This window comes from Sciurus carolinensis, chromosome 1 (assembly GCF_902686445.1).
Source record: "Sciurus carolinensis chromosome 1, mSciCar1.2, whole genome shotgun sequence".
NCBI classification, from domain to species: Eukaryota; Metazoa; Chordata; class Mammalia; order Rodentia; family Sciuridae; genus Sciurus; species Sciurus carolinensis.
The window spans coordinates 200,400,057-200,419,678 of record NC_062213.1 but is presented as its reverse complement, the minus strand read 5'-3'; the positions used below and the strand labels follow the sequence as shown (position 1 = coordinate 200,419,678).

Sequence of the window (19,622 nt, the reverse complement as noted above, 5' to 3'; positions counted from 1 at the left end):
ATGAGTTAAGCTTGGGACTGTTCGTTATTATCGTTGTAGGTTATCTACATGAAGATGTCCAAAGTCATTGTAAATGTGGGTCTGAAGCTCAAGGGAGAGATCTGGGCTAGAGATGTGGATTTCATGTGTCATAGTGTAGTTAGCAAGCAAGGACCAAAGCTGTCAGAAAGTGATGGTGAGCTCCCCGAGGCAGGACATCGGGGTTCACGTTATAATCCACGGCAGCACTCTAAAAGAGCAGGCTCCTTTTCAGGTGGAGGTGCATGCAGCGGTCTTGAGGTCTCAGCTTTGCAGACCACCTGCAGTGCAAGGCGCTCCAGGTCTGCAGCTCGAAGGTTCTGGGGATACTGGGAAGCACGTTTGCTTCATTGTCAACACTTCATTGTCAGTCGCGGACTCTGATTCACTCTGTCCTGGACAGCTTCCTAAACCCTGGTGTCTCTGCCCCCACACCCACTCCTGCCAATGGCCCTGCACTGGAGCCATTGGCGTCTGTAGGATCCGGGGGCGCAGTGACTGCTGGCCTCGTGGTGGTCTGGGTTAGAGTGGAAGTGTGAGCCCTCTTCCTATGATGCTTATTTGACTTTAGATAACAGATTTCTGCCAGCGGAAAAGTGACCGCTCATCGTGTGAGGTGGATGAACTTCCTGTCACTGAACAGGAGCTACAGAAACTAAGGAATCCAGATACAGAGCAGGAATTAGAAGTAAGTTTTAAATTTTGTTTTCTTAATCATCGATTTTTGAGAGGTTTGCTCTGTGGTTTTGTTTTCTTTCTGCCCTACCTGAATTCTAAATGGGGGATTTGCCTCGCCAAGTATGCCTTTATCATAACACGAAGGTGGGGCTCTGATGTGGCGGCTAACATTAGTGTGATGATCACGTGTAATCAGAATGTAGGAAATGTTGCTAAAGCAAGGAACAAAAAAGGAAGTGAAGTGATTTAAATTTAAGTAGGATTTTTGGTAAAGAATAAGAAAAATTGGATTTTTTTCTCTTTTTCTCTGGTTGACTCTGGCATCTTCTTCCCCTCTCCTTGGTTGGGCATTGGGAAGAGGAATCTGGACGATAATGAAGGAGCACACTCACTTGATCCTTGCTCAGTTGTTTTTTTCAATCTCAGTAGCTGTGTGTAAAGCACTGTGTCAGCTGTCATGGACGTGCCTTGAAGTAAGACCCCGTGTCCCAGTAGGGAGGAGAGGTCACATTTACATTCCTGCAATGCAGAGGGTGCTGAGTGCCCTGTGGAGGTCACCTCACTCTGGAGTTTTGCCTGGGGAGGGAAGGCTTCTAGTGAGATGGCAGCTTTGGGCCAAAAGGGTGAATGACAGGACTCTTTCCAGTAGTGTCCTTCTGCTCAGAGGGGAGGAGTAAAGGGCTTCAAGTCATTCGTTTCCTCGTACTCGCCTGGCTACCATTAGCTATACTGAAAGTCGATGGATCATATCTTGATTTCCTTTCAGGTGCTTGTGAGGTTAGAAGGTGGAATTGGTGTGTCCTTAATCAATAAAGTCCCAGAAGAACTTGTCTTTGCAAGTCTTACGGGAATCAATGTCCACTATACACAGCTGGCAACAAGTCACATGCTTGAACTCAGCATACAGGATGTACAGGTAAGCAGAGAAGTCCCAGAGTTGTCAGTCTTCTTGTTTTCATGCCAAACACCCAACCAGATTTGATAGTCACTGTTCTAAAGACTGTAATGTTTTGGAGGAAATGTCTAATTATGACCTTCAGAAGAAATCCTATGAAGCAGTCGTGTTCACCTGTATTGTCTCATTTGTCTTGCTGATTCATCTTTCTATATAGCAGAATGCCACAGGTAGCTGGTTGCAGAAATGACTTAGATAAATCAGCGTGCGTGGAGGAAGGTGACCCGTGGTTTTCTATCTTACCAATAGAAAAAAGAAATAAAACTCATGTAACTATCACTTGGAGGAATTTTGGTTTGTTGTAGGGAAAAAACAAAGAAACTGGACTTCTGCTTCTGGTCAAGATGGAATAACAGGAACTAGACTTACTCTCCTACCCGAAACAACCTCCAAATCCAAATAAAAGAAGGAGACGAGCTTCAGGTCACTGACCATCAGACAACAAAGGACAGTGACCCCTGCAAGGTGGGATAGAAAAGAGGTGCGCTCTGTGGTCGCCCTGGCTTACAGTAGCCTTGAGGATGTTTCCTGGTGGCGGCACTGGAGAAGAGACTGCGACAGAGCCCTGCAGAGTGGATGAGCTGAAGAAACAGGACTGAGCGAGGGTCCAGAGACACCAGAGCTCTAAGTGTGTAGGACAGTGTGTGTGGGAGGCGAGAGCTGCAGGAAGAAACCCTGGAGGTGCTGCAGGGTCCCCGTAGGCAGAGCACTGAGCAGTGAGGAAACTGCCCACCAGAAGGGTGGGAGGAGGCAGGGTCTGCTCCCCACACAGGCGCTGGCTCCCCCAGCCAGACTTGAAAACTAAGAATTCAGTGGGCCGTTGAGAAGAGTGTGAGGCAGCCCTGGACGGAACACTGCTCTGGACCTGCCTGGCAGGTCATGAAGGGAACCTCTGAAAAGATCGACCCATTTTCCAAGAAAATTAGCTGTATCACTGGACAAAGCTCAAGAAGATTTCTTGGAGCACAAAAAATATCCAGAACCCAGTAAGGTAAAAGTTACAGTCTGATGATCTTTCAGAAATTTCCAGCTGTGTAAAGGAGCAGGAAAGCACGCTTGGAGATAAGAAAATGATCCATCAGAACTGACCCAGAGCTAACACATGGAGTTTCCAGAAGACCAGTTAATGTAACTGGTGCTCTGTGTTCAAAAAGTTAAGTAGAGACCTGGAAAATATAAAAAGCTCCATCTTTTAGAAATTAAAGTGAAATGGGAATTGCACAGCCATGAAGGAGACCACATCCACATCTGGGGGTTCCACGTATGAGAATTCCACAGTCTAGGATCAAAAATATTTGAAAAAAAAAAATAGTCTACTAAATTAGTCCAGACTTTGCCCTGTCGTTATTCCCTAAACTACACCCTGTAACAAATATTTACATAACATTTACATTATATGAGGCATCGTAAGTAATCTGGAGGCGATCTGAAGTTTGTGGGAGGCTGTGTGTGGGTTATATGCAAACACTATACCATTTTATAGAACAGACAAGGGCATCCTTGGATCTGAGTGTATGGAGGAGATCCCAAAACCAGTCTCCTGCCACCACTGAGGGACAGAATTGTACACATAGGCTCCTCGTAACCAAGTCACTCAACGCCAGTGAGGAGGCACTGGAGGGAGGAAGACATGCTAGGTACAGAGAAGCAAAGATCTTCTTGTTGGGAGTAGTGGAAATGAGAAGCCCTAAGAGGAATGCCTGAAGGAGCAGCTGGCTCAGTCAGCAGCATCCTCAAAGTTCTGAAAGCGGGGTACAAACCTTTCATTCTAGAATTATGAGCCCAGCAAAAATGTCTTTCAAAAGCAAGGGTGAAGTGAAGATGTTTTTAGACAAAGAAAAGCTAAAAGAATTCATTACCAGCAGACCTGCGCCTCCTCAAGATGTTATAGAACATCATTTAGGTAGTTGGAAAATGGCACCAGAGGAAAATGTGAATTGACACTAGTAAAGGACACCTGGAAGTGGGCCACACAGGGAACGTTAATTGTTTTCTTATTTAACTCTCTTAAAGATGATTGTTTAGACCAAACAGTAACACTTTTTGGCATCTGTAATATGTAAAATGTATAAAGACAGTAGCACGAAGGGTAAAGGGAGAAATGTAAGAATATTATAATCTTTTCATACATGGCTGGTAAGATGTCACTTGAACATCGACTGATACATTAATGATAAGATTTGGAAAGCCCAAAGTGACCACTGAAATAATAAAACAGAGTTAAAAAACAAATACTCATCCAACAAAGGAGATAAAATGGGATGATAAAAAACAGTGAATACAAAACAAGGCAGAAAACGGGGGAAAGAACAGCTGGGATGAATAGAAAGCACACACAGCGGGAGGCTCAGACCTGACAGTGTCAGTTAAGCGAAAGCAGGATAAACACCCGTCAGAAGGTAGATGATCAGATGGAGGGAAGAAGCTCGTCCCATGTGGTGCCTACAAGAAGCACCTGAACTATAAACTATAAACGCACGAATGGCTTCACAGGAAAAAGGACAGAGAAGGTTGACCATGCTTACACCAGTCACAGGGAAGTGAGAGCGGATGGATTTCACAGCAAAGAACTTCACCAGGGTTAAAGAAGCAATTTCCAGATGATAAAGGAATTAATCGTTCCAGAGGACACGACAGACTTGAGCATTGATAGACCTACTCACGGCTTCAAAATGTGTGAAACAGAAACAAAGTATTAGAGAAAAAGTTATAGCCAAAGATTTTAGTCCCACTTTCTGAATAATTAGTAGAATAATCAGAAAATCACCAAAGATGTACTTGCTTGTACAGCACTGTCAACTAACTAGACTGAGCTGGCCTCATTCTGGACCATAAAACTGTTCTCACGGTTCAAGTCATGGACAGTATCTGCTCTGACCACAGTGGAAGTTAGAGTAGAAATAACAGAAAGAAGAAGATTGAGAAGGTTTCCTCAAATATTTGGAAACTAATGTACTTCTAAATAACCCATAAGTGAAACAAGAGATCCAAACAGAAGTTGGAAAGTACTTTGAATTGGGTGTCGACAGCCCCTCTACCCTGGGCGTCGTGAGTGCGGCTGGAGTCGGGGTGAGGCGCTACCACACTGAGCGCCGGTGGAAGCCCAGGAGGCTCTCCAAACAGGGCTCGGTTGTCATTTAAGAACCTGGGGGCGGGGAAAAAGAAAACAATAAAGATCACAGCAGAAATCGGTGAACTAGGCTGTATCAGCAATCACTATAGAAAATCTTTAAAGATCAATAAAACTAGTAAACTGCTACCAAACCAGTCTAATAAGGACAAAAAAGAGACACGCTGTGGTGGTGCACACCTGTAATCTCAGTGACTTGAGAGGCTGAGGCAGGAGGACCACAAGTTCAAGGCCAGCCTTGGCAATTTAGTGAGACCCCCAGCAACTTAGCAAGGCCCTGTCTCAAAAAAACCAAAAAGGACTAAGGATGTAGTTCAGTGGTAGAGCCCCCAGGTTCAATCCCCAGTACCAGGGTGGGTGCAGGGATGCCAATTACCCGTGTCTAGAAGGAGAGAGACAGGAGACATGCCAGACAAGCCACAGGCTGCATCATTCTGAGTTAGGCCTGCACATGGGGGGGGGGCGTGCGCGTGGGGGGCGGGGTGTGTTCTGGCTCCTCCAGTGACTGTTGGCTGCTGTCGTGTCAGTGATTGCCTTTCAGGGCTCCTGTGGACCTGGGAGGCAGCAATGGGAATAAAATCAGTGAAGTGCCACAGAACTTTGTTCTCACCTCCTTTTAGCTTGTTTTCTTGAATAAATGCTCCTTGGATTGTTGCAAACTTTGGATTAATTTTAGGTTCTGAAAAAAGTTGATTTTGATGATTTTGGGCAGAGTTCTATTACCATCCTGTCAGAACAACTCCTGTATCTCTTTGTAACTTCGTGGTTGGAATCCTTTCCAGCCTCCACCAAGGGTGAAGCACGTCCACAAAACGGGTTCTGGTAAACGTTTCCGTAAGAAGGACCCACGGCCCAGCTGCAGGCTTCCCACGTGGCTGGCCAGCATTCCTACTGGGTGCATGCAGCTGTTGCTAGGCCCAGCGGCCTCTGCTCCCCAAACACACATGCCAGACCTCTTCTTGAAGAATCTGCCTGTCACAGATCACAGACGATTCAAGCCAATCACATTCTGTTGTTTGAGGGCAGGTGGACAATTATCATCTTGCAGCTCTTTTTCTTTTTCTTACTTTTTTGACTTTTTGGAGAAGATCCTTTTATTAGTTATTTATAGTTTATATTTTTCTTAAAAAGAATTTTTTTTAAGCTGGCCACAGTGGCCCATGCCACTAATCCCAGCTGTTCAGGAGACTTGACAGGAGGATCACATTTGGGCAAGACCCTGTCTCAAAATAATTTTTTTTTTTTTTTTTTTGAAGACTGGGCATGTAGCTCAGTGGTAGAGCACTTGCCTGGCATGAGCAAGGCTCTGGGCCCAATCCCAGGCCCGCCCCCCACAATTTTAATCATAATACCTCTTACTCCGATGTGTGCTGGAAATCATGGGAATTAGGAGACCCGAGGGCTTACTATGTGATGGTGCCATGAAAAAGAAATTTTTCTAATAGAAAATATATGTTCTGTTCTTAGGGTGCATTGAATCTAATGTGAAGAATGAAACTAGAATTAGTAATTCTGAGTATGCTTTGTATAGGTTAAGTATTCTTTATCCAAAGTGCTGGGAAGCAGAAGTATTTCGGATTTTGGAATATCTACATATACATCTTGACATTTCTTGGGGCTGGGACCCAGGTTTAAACATGAAATTCATTGCTTTGTGTGTACCTTCTACACATAGCCTGAAGGTAATTTTACACAATATTTTTGTGCATGTATAATGTTTCGTGATGTGAAATGCTCCACTTGTAATATTGTATTGGCACTCAAAAAGTTTTGGATTTTGAAGCATTTTGAACTTCAGGTTTTTAGATTAGGAATACTTAACCTGTATGTCCTTTACCCAATCCCTGTGTGGGAAAGGACAAAGGAGAGGGCAGGATAGGTGAGCTCATTATTGTCATTTCAGTGCTGGGTGAGGTGGGTCATGGTTCCTTCACTGAGGAAGTCTGCACTGTATGAGGCTCTGAGACACAGCTGTGACCACAGACTGCAGAGCTCTCCCAGAGCTCACAACTGGGGAGGAAGTCACCAGTACATAAGCAATGAACAGTGACATCCCATGACAACTGCTGTGGAGGAGCGAAGGGGCAGGCTGCTTGACAGGTGGCCTGGAAGGTCTTCCCAAGCACGCGAGAGCTATGCTAGTGCCTGGAGGGAGAGAAGGATCAAACCACAGAGAAGGGCACTAGGAAAGCGGTTCCAGGCAGTCCAGAGACCCTGAGGAAGCGGGGCTCGCCCACGTTTGAGAAACAACAGGGAGGCCTGTGCACGGATTGCAGGGACCCTGGGGTGGGGTTGGAGAGTGGTAGCATCCTGATCCCGGGGCCTGGAGGCTGTGGGTTAAGTCTGGGTTTATGCTAACGGTAAGCCAGGCCACCGAAGGGTGGCACAGAAGGAGTTTGACTTGATTTATGCTTTAAAAGAAAATCACTGTGGCTGCTGTGTAGAGAGCACCGTTGGGGGGAGAGTGCAGGTGGGCACAGCCCTCCCTCCCCTCTCGCTTTACCCCAGTGGGAGGGAAGTCAGCCCGGGTCACAGCACTGCTGGTGGAAACCCATGGGAAGTCACGGAGGGGCAGAATGTCAGTGCCAGGAACTCTGCACTTAATACCAGTCCTTCTACTTACCAGGTGTGTGAAGGTAAGCAGGTAGTTTTACTCCAGGAAGCTTCTCTGAGCTTCTCTTTACCTGTTTGTAACTTGAGAGGAATACTAGTACTAGCATTGGCCTTGGGCTGGGACAGACCTGGTCTCCAGTTCTGGTTCTGTCACAGACCAGCGTAAGCTAGGGCCCCTCTCTTCTGCGTCTTCTGTGAAATGAGGCAGGTGTGCTGTAGGCTTTGGTAAGGACTAGGGCAGAGCCCTTGGTGGAGTAGCTGTGACGTCCTTGGTGCTATGTGATTTGATAGGGCTGAGTGTGTGAGATGACTGGCCTGGCGCTTGGTGCCCGTACTCATCTGATACTTTTGTGAATTTTTATTTTCAATTCTGTAGTTAATTTCTCAAGTTGTCAAATAAGAATTGTACATGTTGTGTGCAACACGATTTTTAAATACATATCTGTCTTGAAATGGCTAGGTAAACTGATCAACATGGCGCATTCTCTCATGTGAGAAAACTTCAAGTCCATTCTGAGTGAAGCACTCACCGGTCAGGCCTGGCCTCCCTTACTGTTACCACTGCACTACTTCCGACTGGCTTGCGGCCAGACCTGCACCTTTCCACCTGCTCTCGAGGGGTGCACTGGCCAGCTCATGACTTGCTGAGTAGTGCATCTTAGGAGGCACCACTTGCAGGTGGAAATGAAAACTGAGTATCTGGTCTGTTTCTCTTTTGCTGCCTTTTCGTGTCCCAGGTGGACAATCAGCTCATTGGCACCACTCAGCCCTTCATGCTCTATGTGACTCCCCTGAGCAACGAGAACGAGGTCATCGAGACTGGCCCTTCGGTGCAGGTCAACGCGGTGAAGTTCCCCAGTAAGAGTGCGCTGACCAACATCTACAAGGTGGGCTGCGGGGAGCTTGGGGCGATGCCGCGTGGGAGGGGGACGGGCTGTCTTTCAGCCAAGTCTCAAGCAGCCGTGCAGCCTGCACGTGGTAGCAGTTCTCCAGGGCTAAGCCACGGGTGGCGAGCGGGCTGGTGAGGGGAATGTGCAGCAACTCCTTTTCTTGGCACTTCATATTTCAGTGACCTGGCAGGTGATGGCTTGATAGTATTGAGTCCAAGGGTTCAGCATCTTCTTTCATCAGATGGAAATCTCTGTAGGAATGTGTAGAATCTTCTAGATTAGTCAGATCTGTTATCAAAAATAGAATAGTTCAGAGATAGTGGGAAGGAGCTGGAAGGGGTCTGACCTTGGGACGCACGTCCTGCTCTCTAAGGTGCCATGCTGTTTACTAACCGCAGACAGTGGAAACGATCCCTTGGAACGATCCCCAAACCTAAGCTAGCTGCTCTAGCAGCAAACTGGAAAAATGGGAGCTGAGTAGAACATTACGTCCCATCTTTCTGTCCCTTTTTCATGAGTGCTGATGGTACCAAGCCTGCCTACAACCCTCAGCCACAGGCCAGTCATGCAATTCCTTACACAGGCTGCCATCTGTCTGAGCAGACTACCCCAAGGTTCACACGGCACAGGGCATCCGAAACTGCAGTCTCACTCACAAGCCCCCATGCCCTAGGAGCCAAGCAACAGGCTGGTGACTTAATTATCCACTAAACATCTTCTGGGGTTTTTCGTTAATTGTTACAGGTAGAGAGAGATAAGCCAGAAATGATTTGGCACTTATTAAAGCACAGGTGTAAGGAAACTAGGTCTTGTCGTTGGGCCTTTTTTTTTTTTTTTTTTTTTTTTTTAATTGAGACAGGATCTTGCTGTGTTGCCCAGGCCTAGGCTCCAGTGATCTTCTTGCCTCAGCCTCCTCTGTCACTAGGAAATGACAGGTGCCACCATGCCTGGCTTCCTGGGGCCTTTTTAATGGAGCAGGGGCAAGTTCCCTTGGTGTTCACCCTGTAAATCAGAAATTCTTTCTCCCTAGCATCTGATGGTCACAGCCCAGAGGTTCACAGTACAAATCGAGGAGAAACTTCTTCTCAAGCTGCTAAGTTTCTTTGGCTATGACCAGGCAGAATCAGGTAAAGTTAAATATCCTATATTTCTATCTGTCATTGGCCCACAGATGGCTTGTTTTAGTCTGTTTGTGAAAATAGGTGGCTCCTGGGTGCCTGCCAAGCTGTTTTCCACTTGATAGCCTGAACTAGCAAGCAGGGGTTTGTGTCTCAGTGTTTCATTGCTGATTATCTGGGTTACATCCATGACTTAGGCAGCTATTGGCAGGTCTTGGTGTCCTGGAATATCCATGGTAAGCCCCGGGCAGCAGCACACTGTTCCTCTGTGCTTGGTAGTTTTTGATTCGTGTGCTCCAAGATAACAGAAATGATGTTAGTTATTTAGCAAGTCACTGTGTCTCCTGACATTTTCTTATTGAAAAGATGTGGGATCAAGAATCAAAAATCCCTTTGCCAATTCCTTGGGCTTAGTTGAGGAAAAAAAAATTGACCTCAATTCATTGACTTTTGACATCCATACCATTACAGTAATTATAAAAGTTTTTAGTTACTTTACTCTCTTCTTTAGAGAAGGAAGTAAAATAAACTATTGAAAAACAAATTTCCAGCAATTCTGCAGAGTAATTTAACTGTTGTCTCTTTATGCTAGGTTCCACACTCTAGTCTTTTCTCCTGCTTATTTCAGGTGGATATTTCAGGGCTGTACATAACAGCTTAGAAAGATGTCAGTAATGCTCAGCCTTTTAAAGCCTAAACGAAACATTGAGACTGAAGAAACGATAAGAAAGAGACTGTGTGTCTGCCCCTGTTGACTTGAGGGGAAACGTCCCTGGGAGTGTATACGTATGTGTACACGGTATAAGGGAAATATTTTTTGTTCTTTTTATCTTAGGTTTAGAATCAAGCTTAAGGAGTATTTGGAATTGGCTGGGGATGTAGCTCAGTGGTAGAGTGTGGTTAGTATGCATGAGGCCTCGGGTTCAGTCCCCCACATCACAGAAAGGAAAAAAAATGTTTGTGATCAAGAGCAAGATCCTGACTGTTCCATGCTGTGAGTTGGAGCTCCAGTGTTTATTTGTATTCAACAGCCTCTTGAAAGCCTGCTGGCCAGGTAGCCATTCTATTTTGATACCTTCTTGAGAAGTTTTACTTTAAATTTGATTGATCATGCTTTTCTTATAAGTTGCTATAATGAGTTCCTTCCTTTCTTCATCCCCTCTCCCTTTTTCTCTTTCCTTCTTTGTTTCTTTCTTTCTGTACTGGGGATTGAACCAGGTCTACGAGCTACACCCCAAGCCCTTTTATTAAAATTTTTATTTTAATATTTGTATTATAACTGTGGCACTTGGATGAATATTTGTGATAGAGAGTAAAGGACTAAAATTAGGTTTTGCCTGTGCTGTTATTAACAAAAAGAATAAACATTTGCTTAGAATTACACCATGCAGATCAAAATCTAGTTGAAAAGCTCAAAATTTATGACTTTGCTACAAAAATAAAAGGCACTCATTTTAAAAAATTATTTTGAGACAAGGTCTCACTAAGTTACTGAGGCTGAGCTTGAACTTGAGACCCTCCTGCCTCAGCCTCCTAAGTTGCTGGGATCACAGGCGTGCACCACCACACCTGGTTGCTGTAGTAAGTGCTCATCAAATATTGCATAATGGGGCTGGGGTTGTGGTTCAGTGGTAGAGTGCTTGCCTAGCACATGTGAGGCACTGGATTCAAACATCAGCACCACATAAAAATAAATAAAAATAAAGGTATTAGGTTCATCTATAACTAAAAAAAGAAAAATATATATATATATATATTACATAATGGATGTATATATACATATATACATATATATGTATATAATGGATGTATACATACATAATATATATATATATATATATATATATATATATATATATATATATATATATATTGCATAATGGACATAGATTTTTGTGAAGAATCCTCATCTGCCTTGACTGGAGCACCTCCTGTCCTTTCCATGTGGCTCTGTTTCCCAGGTGCAGATCGGCAGGTCTCTGCCACAGTACCATTTGTCTGTAAATAGAGCTGGATAGGCCATACCATCAATTTGCTTGTTAGTAGATTTGTGTAGTCTCACTGGTTTTCTTGCAAAGATACCAAGGAGAAGCAGGCTGCCTGGATGGATGTGGGTATGGCATCAGGGGCAGGGAGCTCGTTATGTGGTTCAGTCCACATTAGTTGTTACTTCATGGAATAGTAAATGAAGAGCCTGCCTTACCTGTTTAAGTGAGCATCCTCCCTTTGGGACAGGATGCCCTTATAGTGATGCCAGCTGTTTATAGCCTTAGCCCTGTTCTTTTTTAGGCATTACATTTCATTCGGATTCACTAATTGGTGGTATTGTTCATTTTGATTCAGTGATACTGTACACAAAATCCGGATTTACATACCATATTTTGAAATAAATTCAGATAATCTTAATCATAGGTAATAAAAATAATGGTTGTAGAAAGCCTGTGGCCAGCAAATACACCTGTGATGTGTGACGTTTGACTTTCCCACCTGGATTCTTTTTCCAAAGATGGTATCTGCCAGATGGCAAAGTCGCAGGTTAAAAGATCGAGATCGTGTACTTTTTTGATAAACAACAAGAATCAGATCTGCTTTTATAAAGAAATGCCATCAGGACACTGCATTCTGCATAAACTAAACTTAGAGATGTTTACATTTTTAGATGAATTTTTTTCAATGGCATACAAGCATTCGAACCATGAGACTAAAGAGATTTTTTTAAAAAAAATTCTGCCTTTGCACCAGAGGTGGAAAAATATGACGAAAACCTTCATGAAAAGACAGTCGAGCAGAGCGGAACGCCAATCCGGTACTACTTTGAAAACCTCAAGATCAGCATCCCCCAGATCAAGCTGAGCGTGTTCACGTCCAACAAACTGCCTCTGGACCTTAAGGTGAGCCAGCTCGGGACACCTTCTCCAGACTTTCCCTCGGGAGAGACGAATATGTTGACTGTTTGCTTTTTCTGACACCATAGCAGGTATTTTTATAGGTTTTCTTTTTATAGATGGTTTATGGACTCACGTGTACATCTGTCTTCTTGTTTAATGGTTGGAAACGACTTTGCTAAAGATCAAAGAGTGGACTGGGGTTGTGGCTCAGTGGTAGAACTCTTGCCTAGCATGCATAAGGCACTGGGTTCGATCCTCAGCACCACGTAAAAATAAACTAATAAAATAAAGGTATTATGTCCATCTACAACTAAAAAAATAAAATAAAAGATCAAGGAGTAACTGAAGAGAATAAAGAAAGTTGTGTAATTGCCCTCTGTTCTCTATGTAGCTCCTGACTTACCTCAGAGAGGTAGAAGCTTCTCTCCTACAGGTGCTTGAAAAGAACCAAAACCAAAGACAGTATTTTCTTTCTGTGTCCAGGACCTGCCCACCTCTTCTTGGGTGATTGTCACTAGGAATGTCTGCCACCTCTGAGGAAGTCTCAGCTGTACTCTCACTGGATGCGTTTGCACCCACCACTAACTACATCAAGATGAAAGGTTCCTGCCAGCCATCTTGATGTGTCCTTAACGGATACAGCCTGAGCACCAGCTTCATTTGCAGCAATAAAATACTTTTTAAGTAAGGGATAGAGTTAGGATTCAAAGCCCAACCCTTCTGACTAGTCTTAATTTTTCCCCCCACTGTACTGTGCTGCTCCCTAGAACATAAGGATTCAGAATTTTAGGCCTCTGTGTCCTCAATGCTGTCCCTGCTGGATAGACAGGGAAGGGGAAGTTCAAGCCTGGGAGCTGGGCAGTGATAGGAGTCGGAGAGGAACCAGGTGAGTGTCACCAGTGTCTCCTTAGCTGGCAGCTCAGCCTGCCTCCCCGTGGCTTGCACGCCTTGGGCCTGTTGTCAAGACCTCCCTCTTTCCACCAAACACCAGTGAAGCACCACTGCCTGGTGCCGCCTCCTTAGGTGCTGCAGCAGGTTCGTTTCCTGCGCACAGGGGCAGGTAGAGAACTAAGCAGAGTTGGATTCTGCTGGAGTCACTGATGCAGGTGTCGCACGGCTGTGCTGGCTGTGCTCAGGTGGCAGTGCCACGGAGCTGGGTGGGAGGGCGCACTCTTCATCCTGGGGGCAGCCTGTGCTCAGCTCCACCAGTTGTCAAAGGGGAATGTGAAACCAGAGTTGCCAGATCTTCATATTTTTAAAGAGAAGCCGGAAATCTGGATTTTTATGTGGAATCTCCTGGTTTTTGAACATTGGCAACCAATTCAGGTTTCTTATTTTTTCTTAAACCTTGTGGGCCTGACAAAACACACGTGTGGGCCTCATGTGGCCCGTAGTCTGCCAGCTCCCTACTTCTGAAATAGCCTGTAGGTGGTGAGACAGCAGTCGGGGCCATAACTGACGGTGCTCGGGTGAGGCTGGGGCACAGGGCCTGCTTCACCCAGCTGGTGCACAGCACGAACAGCCGCAGTGCCGCTCAGACCAGAGACCCGTCCGAGAGCTTGCAGGGCGCCTTCCCTTCTCACTGCCTGAGGCTGAGTTTGCTTTAATTTCATGTTTCCCAGGAGACCAAAGGTACTTATAATTAGCCTGGGAGTGAGGGGAAAACCATGGGAAAACCACTGTCTTGCTAATATCCACAAGTATCCACTTGACTTGCGTGACCCTTCGGAATGGGCTGTTTGATAAAGTATATTCCCCCAGAATACTTGGCACTCACCCAGCGAGCCAATGTTAAGCATTTCCTGCAAGACTTCTTGTTTTTAAAATAATCCTACGAAGAAATACAGATACCTAACCAGTCTTTTCTGTTCCCAGTAGAAAACTGCCCCAGGTTGACAAAAGCAGTATGATTTTCCACAGCAAATAGCTCCAGCACCAGCTGCACGGCATTGCAATGCCGCGTGCCCTCACTTATGTAAGCCGGAAACCCTGCAGGTGGAACATTACTCTGGCATGCTATTGCAGGAACATTTCACTGCATTTTCAAATCATTGTTAAACAAATTAAATGGCACAGCCGTGCGAGAGGGTGGGGACCTGTGGAGTGTGGTCAGATAACGTTTCCAGCAGGGTGCTTGGAACTGGGACTGCAGCCTTGAACTCACGGCTTGTGGAAGTGGCCTTTTGACTATGTCTTGAGTTCTCCTAGTCAAGTCTGGGACTCTAATGTCATTTGTTCAGAGTTTCCTAACAGAGTAATTGCCCTTCATTGTAGCCTTAGAAAGGGCAGTATACTCTCTTTGATGAATATAGAATCACTAAAATATGTGCTTAGGAAGTGGAGTCCTCTCCCTGAGCAGGAGCCACAGAGGCTGACTCGAAGGTAAGCATGTCTTTGGTACTGAAGGAATGATTATCTCCCTTCTCCCGAGTCCTGGCCAGGAGCGAGGCCATCAGGAGTCTCCGAGGGGAGGCTCCAGGTTTACACTGAGGACACATTGTTGGGGAGAGCGTGTCGGGGCACAGGGCCTGGAAGCAGTTTCACATCCGCTCTCTCAATGGGACTCCTGGCTTGGTGATGCGGAGGGCGGTAAAGGTTCCATTTCACAAAGGCAGAGACAGAGGCACGGCGCACTCCCCAACTGGGCTCTCCATCTTCCTCCCCAGCTGTGTGTCAGAGAGTGGCACACAATATCGAAAATGCCAGGTAGCTCGTTTGTGTGTTTTTGGTTTTGTTAAAGATCAAAAGAGGCCAGGAGCCTTTAAAAGGTTTCACAAGGTGGCCCACAGAAGTCCCTTTCCCATTTAAAGCATTTGGGTATTACGGAAGGGCTTTAATTGAGCAATCGAGTTTGGAAGGAAACCCACATTTTAATGGTCAGAGTGAGAGGTGGGGGTCAGGGGGAATTTCAAACAAAGACACTATTTAAAAAGCCTAGAACTGTCTTCTCAAAGGCTTGAAATAATTTGTTGGGAAACTTCAGACCCTTTACTTTTTTCCTCCCCTCTCTAAATAAAAACCAGATTTGTTAAAACGAAAAAAGATCCAGTATTGTTAATTGTATTTCAGAATGTGCCAGAGAGGGAAATATCCCTGTAGTTTTAAACACGGTCCCAAGAGGGAAATAGGCAAATACCCTGCTCTACATAAACAGTCTCTCTGTACCATAAATAAACCTTTAAAGAATGAATTCCAGACAGTTTTGTTTTGTGCAGGATAAACTGAGAAAAGAAAGGACCTGACCCAGGGAATAGCTTGTGATCTGAGACCTATGGACAGGTATTTCTTCTTTTTGACTCTGAAATGTTTCTGGAAGCCTCAGCAGTTTTGGTCAGGGGAGGTAGGAATAGACAGTTTCCTCTTTTTATTAAGAATTTATGTGCACAAGGTTCCTTCCTCCAGAATCCATTTTATAACAGGAAACTGCTACTTGATCAAGTAAGCATCAACTTTGTGTACTACTGCATTTGATTAGTCGTTTGTTTACTACCAGAAAAATCCCTATTTGACTCTTTATTCCCCTCTCTTCTCTCCTACTTTGACCAGATCAACCTGAAGGTGGCAGAATAATTCACACCAATAGGCTGCCTCTCAGCCTTCCAAAAATGGGAGGCCCGAGGCCGAACAGCAAGCCACTAGGTGAGGTGATTTTCACTTTAGGGCCAGTGTTTCCTGGTTCAGATGAAGCACCTCAGTCATCCAGAGAGGGGATATCGCCTGTCCTGAGAGCTTTGGCCACGTAATCGAGCCCTCACGGTCTTGCATGTGTGGCTCTTCCTCAGTGTGGTTGCGTCGAGGAAGCTGGGGTTAAAAGGAAACGAAACAGCCTTAGGCCTTTGCTTTCCCGCGCCGCCCCTCCTCAGAGGGACAGAGTGTTCAGTGTTCGGCCGAGCAGAGTGCCAGCAAGTGTCAGTACCTGCCTTTCCGCACACACAGGTCCTGTGGTTCCGAGCAGAGCAGTTAAGCTGGCTGAGCCCTCATTTCTCCCTTGGTGACATGAGGATAGTGGGCCACTCAGGTCATCAGCACTTGCCACGTGCCGTGAGGCGGGGAAGCGTGGCTCAAGGAATGGCAGGAGGTTCTGGGAGAAGTAACAGACTCCTAGCCCTCCTGCTTCCCTAACCCGGGGCTGCTGTGTGGAAATGGGTATGTGCGAGCCCACCACCTGGGACTGGCCACGTGGCACCAGGTGTCCCACCGTCTTCAGCTGTGTTTATACGGAGGCCAGGTCCGAACTGACCACGTGAGGCCACTCTTAGCCTCTAAAATGTTTCATTCTGAAATTATTTATTAGGAGGTCGTTAGTGATTTCTTAGGGCACCAAACCCAGTGAACTTCCTTCAGTCCCCTTGCCCCTCCGTGTCTCCGACCTCGGCTCCCGGCAGCACCCCCAGTCTCGGCTTGTTGCCTCTCTGTCTTTCTCGCTGTTTTCTTTTATTCTTTTTCTCCTCCTAACCCATATGTTAAAGGGCCAGTTTTTCTCTGCGAACTGTCTGGTGATATCACTTGTCCATTTATTGCTCTCTCTCTATAAAAGTTTTGTCTTTGATGAAAATTGTATTTTTTCTTCAGTTTCATGTATCTTTTTTTTGACTTGTATGTGTGTGTGTTTATTTTTATGTTGTCAGATTTCTCAGCCCATTGCCATTTTGTATCTAAAGTTTAAGTCATAAACAAGTTATCCCTTTTTTAGAAAATTTCAGCCATCTTTGCTTTCATTATTTGATTTAATTTCAATTAAATATGCTGTTTGTTGTGCTAAAAGACTTTAAGGCAGCTTTTGAAAACATGCAAAAAGATTAAGAGAGATAAGTAAAAAACAAGTTTCATTAAATTGTATATGAAATTTTAATATGCAAGAAAGACATTTTAGTTCAGTGGGGAAATTAATTTATTATTAAATTAGATTAATTCTTTTTTTTTTTTTTTTGGTGCTGGGGATTGAACCCAGGGCCTTGTGCATGCAAGGCAAGCACTCTATCAACTGAGCTATCTCCCCAGCCCCGATTAATTCTTGATACTCTATATAGGGATAAACTCCAAGTGACTCAGAGATTGATATCATTAACATGAAAAAGAAATTCACATTCAGGAAAGCTTGCCTTCTAAACACCTAGAAATATCAATCATGTTAGATATGATCAGAAAATAATCGCATATCCAGAAATTGTTTACTGGTTTGTAGTCAAAAGAGCTGAGAACTTCAAGTAAAGTTAGATAGAAAGAAACAAATAAAAGCAGTCTGTTAAAAGCCATTGCAAAGCTACCAAGACAGAGGAGAAAAGCTCAGTGAGGTGAGCCCCACTTTTATTTTAGTTTTTTCTCGAGACTCTTTCTGATTTGTTAGTGTTACGGGGAAAAAGGCAAAGAGGCCAAGCGGAAACCAGCTGCCAGGGAGAATCCAGCTGAAGCTAGACAGTGTTGCAGGGCTGCAGAGCAGATGCCGCGCATCGCTGAGGGAGCCGGTGTTGAGGACCAGCCTCACAGGAAGGCGCAGCGAGGAAACAGGCCTCGGGGCTCCCGGCGCGTCATTTCTCTAGGCATTTGCCGATGTCTGAGTGGCCCAGTCTGAGAGAAGCCAAGCAAGAAGTGGCAGCAAAGAGGACATAGAACAAGCAGACCTTTCAGCAATTTCTTTTTTCTTTTCGAACTGGGGAAATTAAAATTGGAGGAATGGTGTTGGTTTTCAGTGACAGTGAAAGGACCATGCCTGGCCTTACAGTGACCGAGGGAGACCAGGACTTAGAAGGATTGACCCTCAGCCTTCAGGAAACTAAACCCTGTTGGATTAAGGCATTATACCTTCCATGATAATTGCCTGCCAGAACTTCAAAGACTCATCCAAAGCTTCCACACAACCTGTTGCATTCGATCACAAATTTCCACGTCTGATATGAGTTACGACCAAGAGAAATAACAGTTACTAGACACAGACTCAGAGATAAACCAAATGTTGGCATGTTCACACAGAGAATTTAAAATAACAGTGAGTGTCCAAGGAGTTTACCAGAAATCTGCTATTTATTTTTTTAAGATACTTAAACAATAAAGGAGAATTATAGACCAGTAGTTTTTAATGAACATGAAAGAAATCTGAACAAAATATTGGCAAATCAAATATGGAAATATTTAAGAAGGATAATATATCATAACTAAATTGTTTTTTTTCTAGGAATCCAAGTTTAGTTTAACATTTATAAGTAAACTGTGTAATTGTATCAACAAAATAGAAGAGAAAAATTTGATTATCTCAAATGCACAAAAACCATTTAAGAAAATTTATCCTCCATTTATGATAAACACTCAGCAGGCTCTGCAGAGAGTTGCCTGAATCCCATAGGCAGGTCCTCCAGAAAGCTGCAGCAGACTCTGTGCTTGATGACGAAGGGTGGAAGCTTGTCCTTGACATGGAGAAGGAGGCCCACATCGAACTTGTGCTCACTGTTATGCTGTGGATCCTAGCCAGGGCAATGGGGCAGATAAGATTTTTAAAAAGAAAGAAAGAAAAGTTAAAAGAACTGGAAAGGAAAATGAAAACTTTGTTATTTATAGAGAATATGGTTGTATACCCAGAAAATGTAAAGGAATATAAGAATGAGTTAAAGAATACTTAAGTAAATTTAGTAGACTAACTGGAAACTATGTAAAATCAGCAACACTTATAGAGGAAAGGAAAATTTGAAGGATATCATTTCCAATAATATTAAGAAAACATGACGGGCTGGAGTTGTGGCTCAGAGGTAAAGCCACTTGCCTAGCATAGGTGAAGCACTGGGCTCGATCACATACAAAAGCTAAATAAACAAAATAAAGGTATCGTGTCTATCTACAACTAAGAATGTTTAAAAAAAAGAAAAAGAAAACATGAAAGGCCGCATCTAGCGCAATTACTATTATACAAACCCCTCAAAAATTTAGTGGTTTAAAACAATAACCTTCTTTTTATTGTTGCTGCTCACAATTCAAGGGGTTAGTAGTTTAGACCTAGGCGTGGGTGTTTCTGCTGCTGCCCTCACTGTGGTCATTCACGTGGCCACAGTCGCCTGACAGTCCAGCTGATCCTGAATACCACAGGATGACCTTGCTCTCACGTCAGGCCGTTGGTGCTGGCTCTCCACAGAGCTGCTTTCCTCCTGGTCTCTCCTCTTCAAGGAAGCCAGGCCCAGCTTCTCCACATGGCGGAGACCTTAAAAAGGGCAGAGCAGACGCTCCAAGTTCTGTGGAAGCCTCAGAGCAGAGGTGGTACTTTACCTCCCCTGCACGGTACTGGCTGAAGCAAATGATAGTGACTGAAGATTCAGGTGGAAGGGAGGCAGACCCCTCTCTTGGTAG

The 19,622-nt window shown here is 44.6% G+C and overlaps 1 protein-coding gene across 8 annotated transcripts in view; it reads left to right on the top strand.

Annotated features, from left to right (window-relative positions):
- Vps13d (vacuolar protein sorting 13 homolog D) overlaps positions 1-19,622 on the top strand; it is a 243,477-nt gene that overhangs the window by 145,031 nt on the left and 78,824 nt on the right. For all 8 annotated transcript variants that reach the window (XM_047517550.1, XM_047517527.1, XM_047517519.1 and 5 more), the window contains 5 exons: positions 590-706; positions 1,463-1,612; positions 8,132-8,281; positions 9,315-9,411; positions 12,145-12,293. In XM_047517550.1, the coding sequence (XP_047373506.1) occupies positions 590-706; positions 1,463-1,612; positions 8,132-8,281; positions 9,315-9,411; positions 12,145-12,293 (663 nt within the window). The remainder of the gene's footprint in view (positions 1-589; positions 707-1,462; positions 1,613-8,131; positions 8,282-9,314; positions 9,412-12,144; positions 12,294-19,622) is intronic.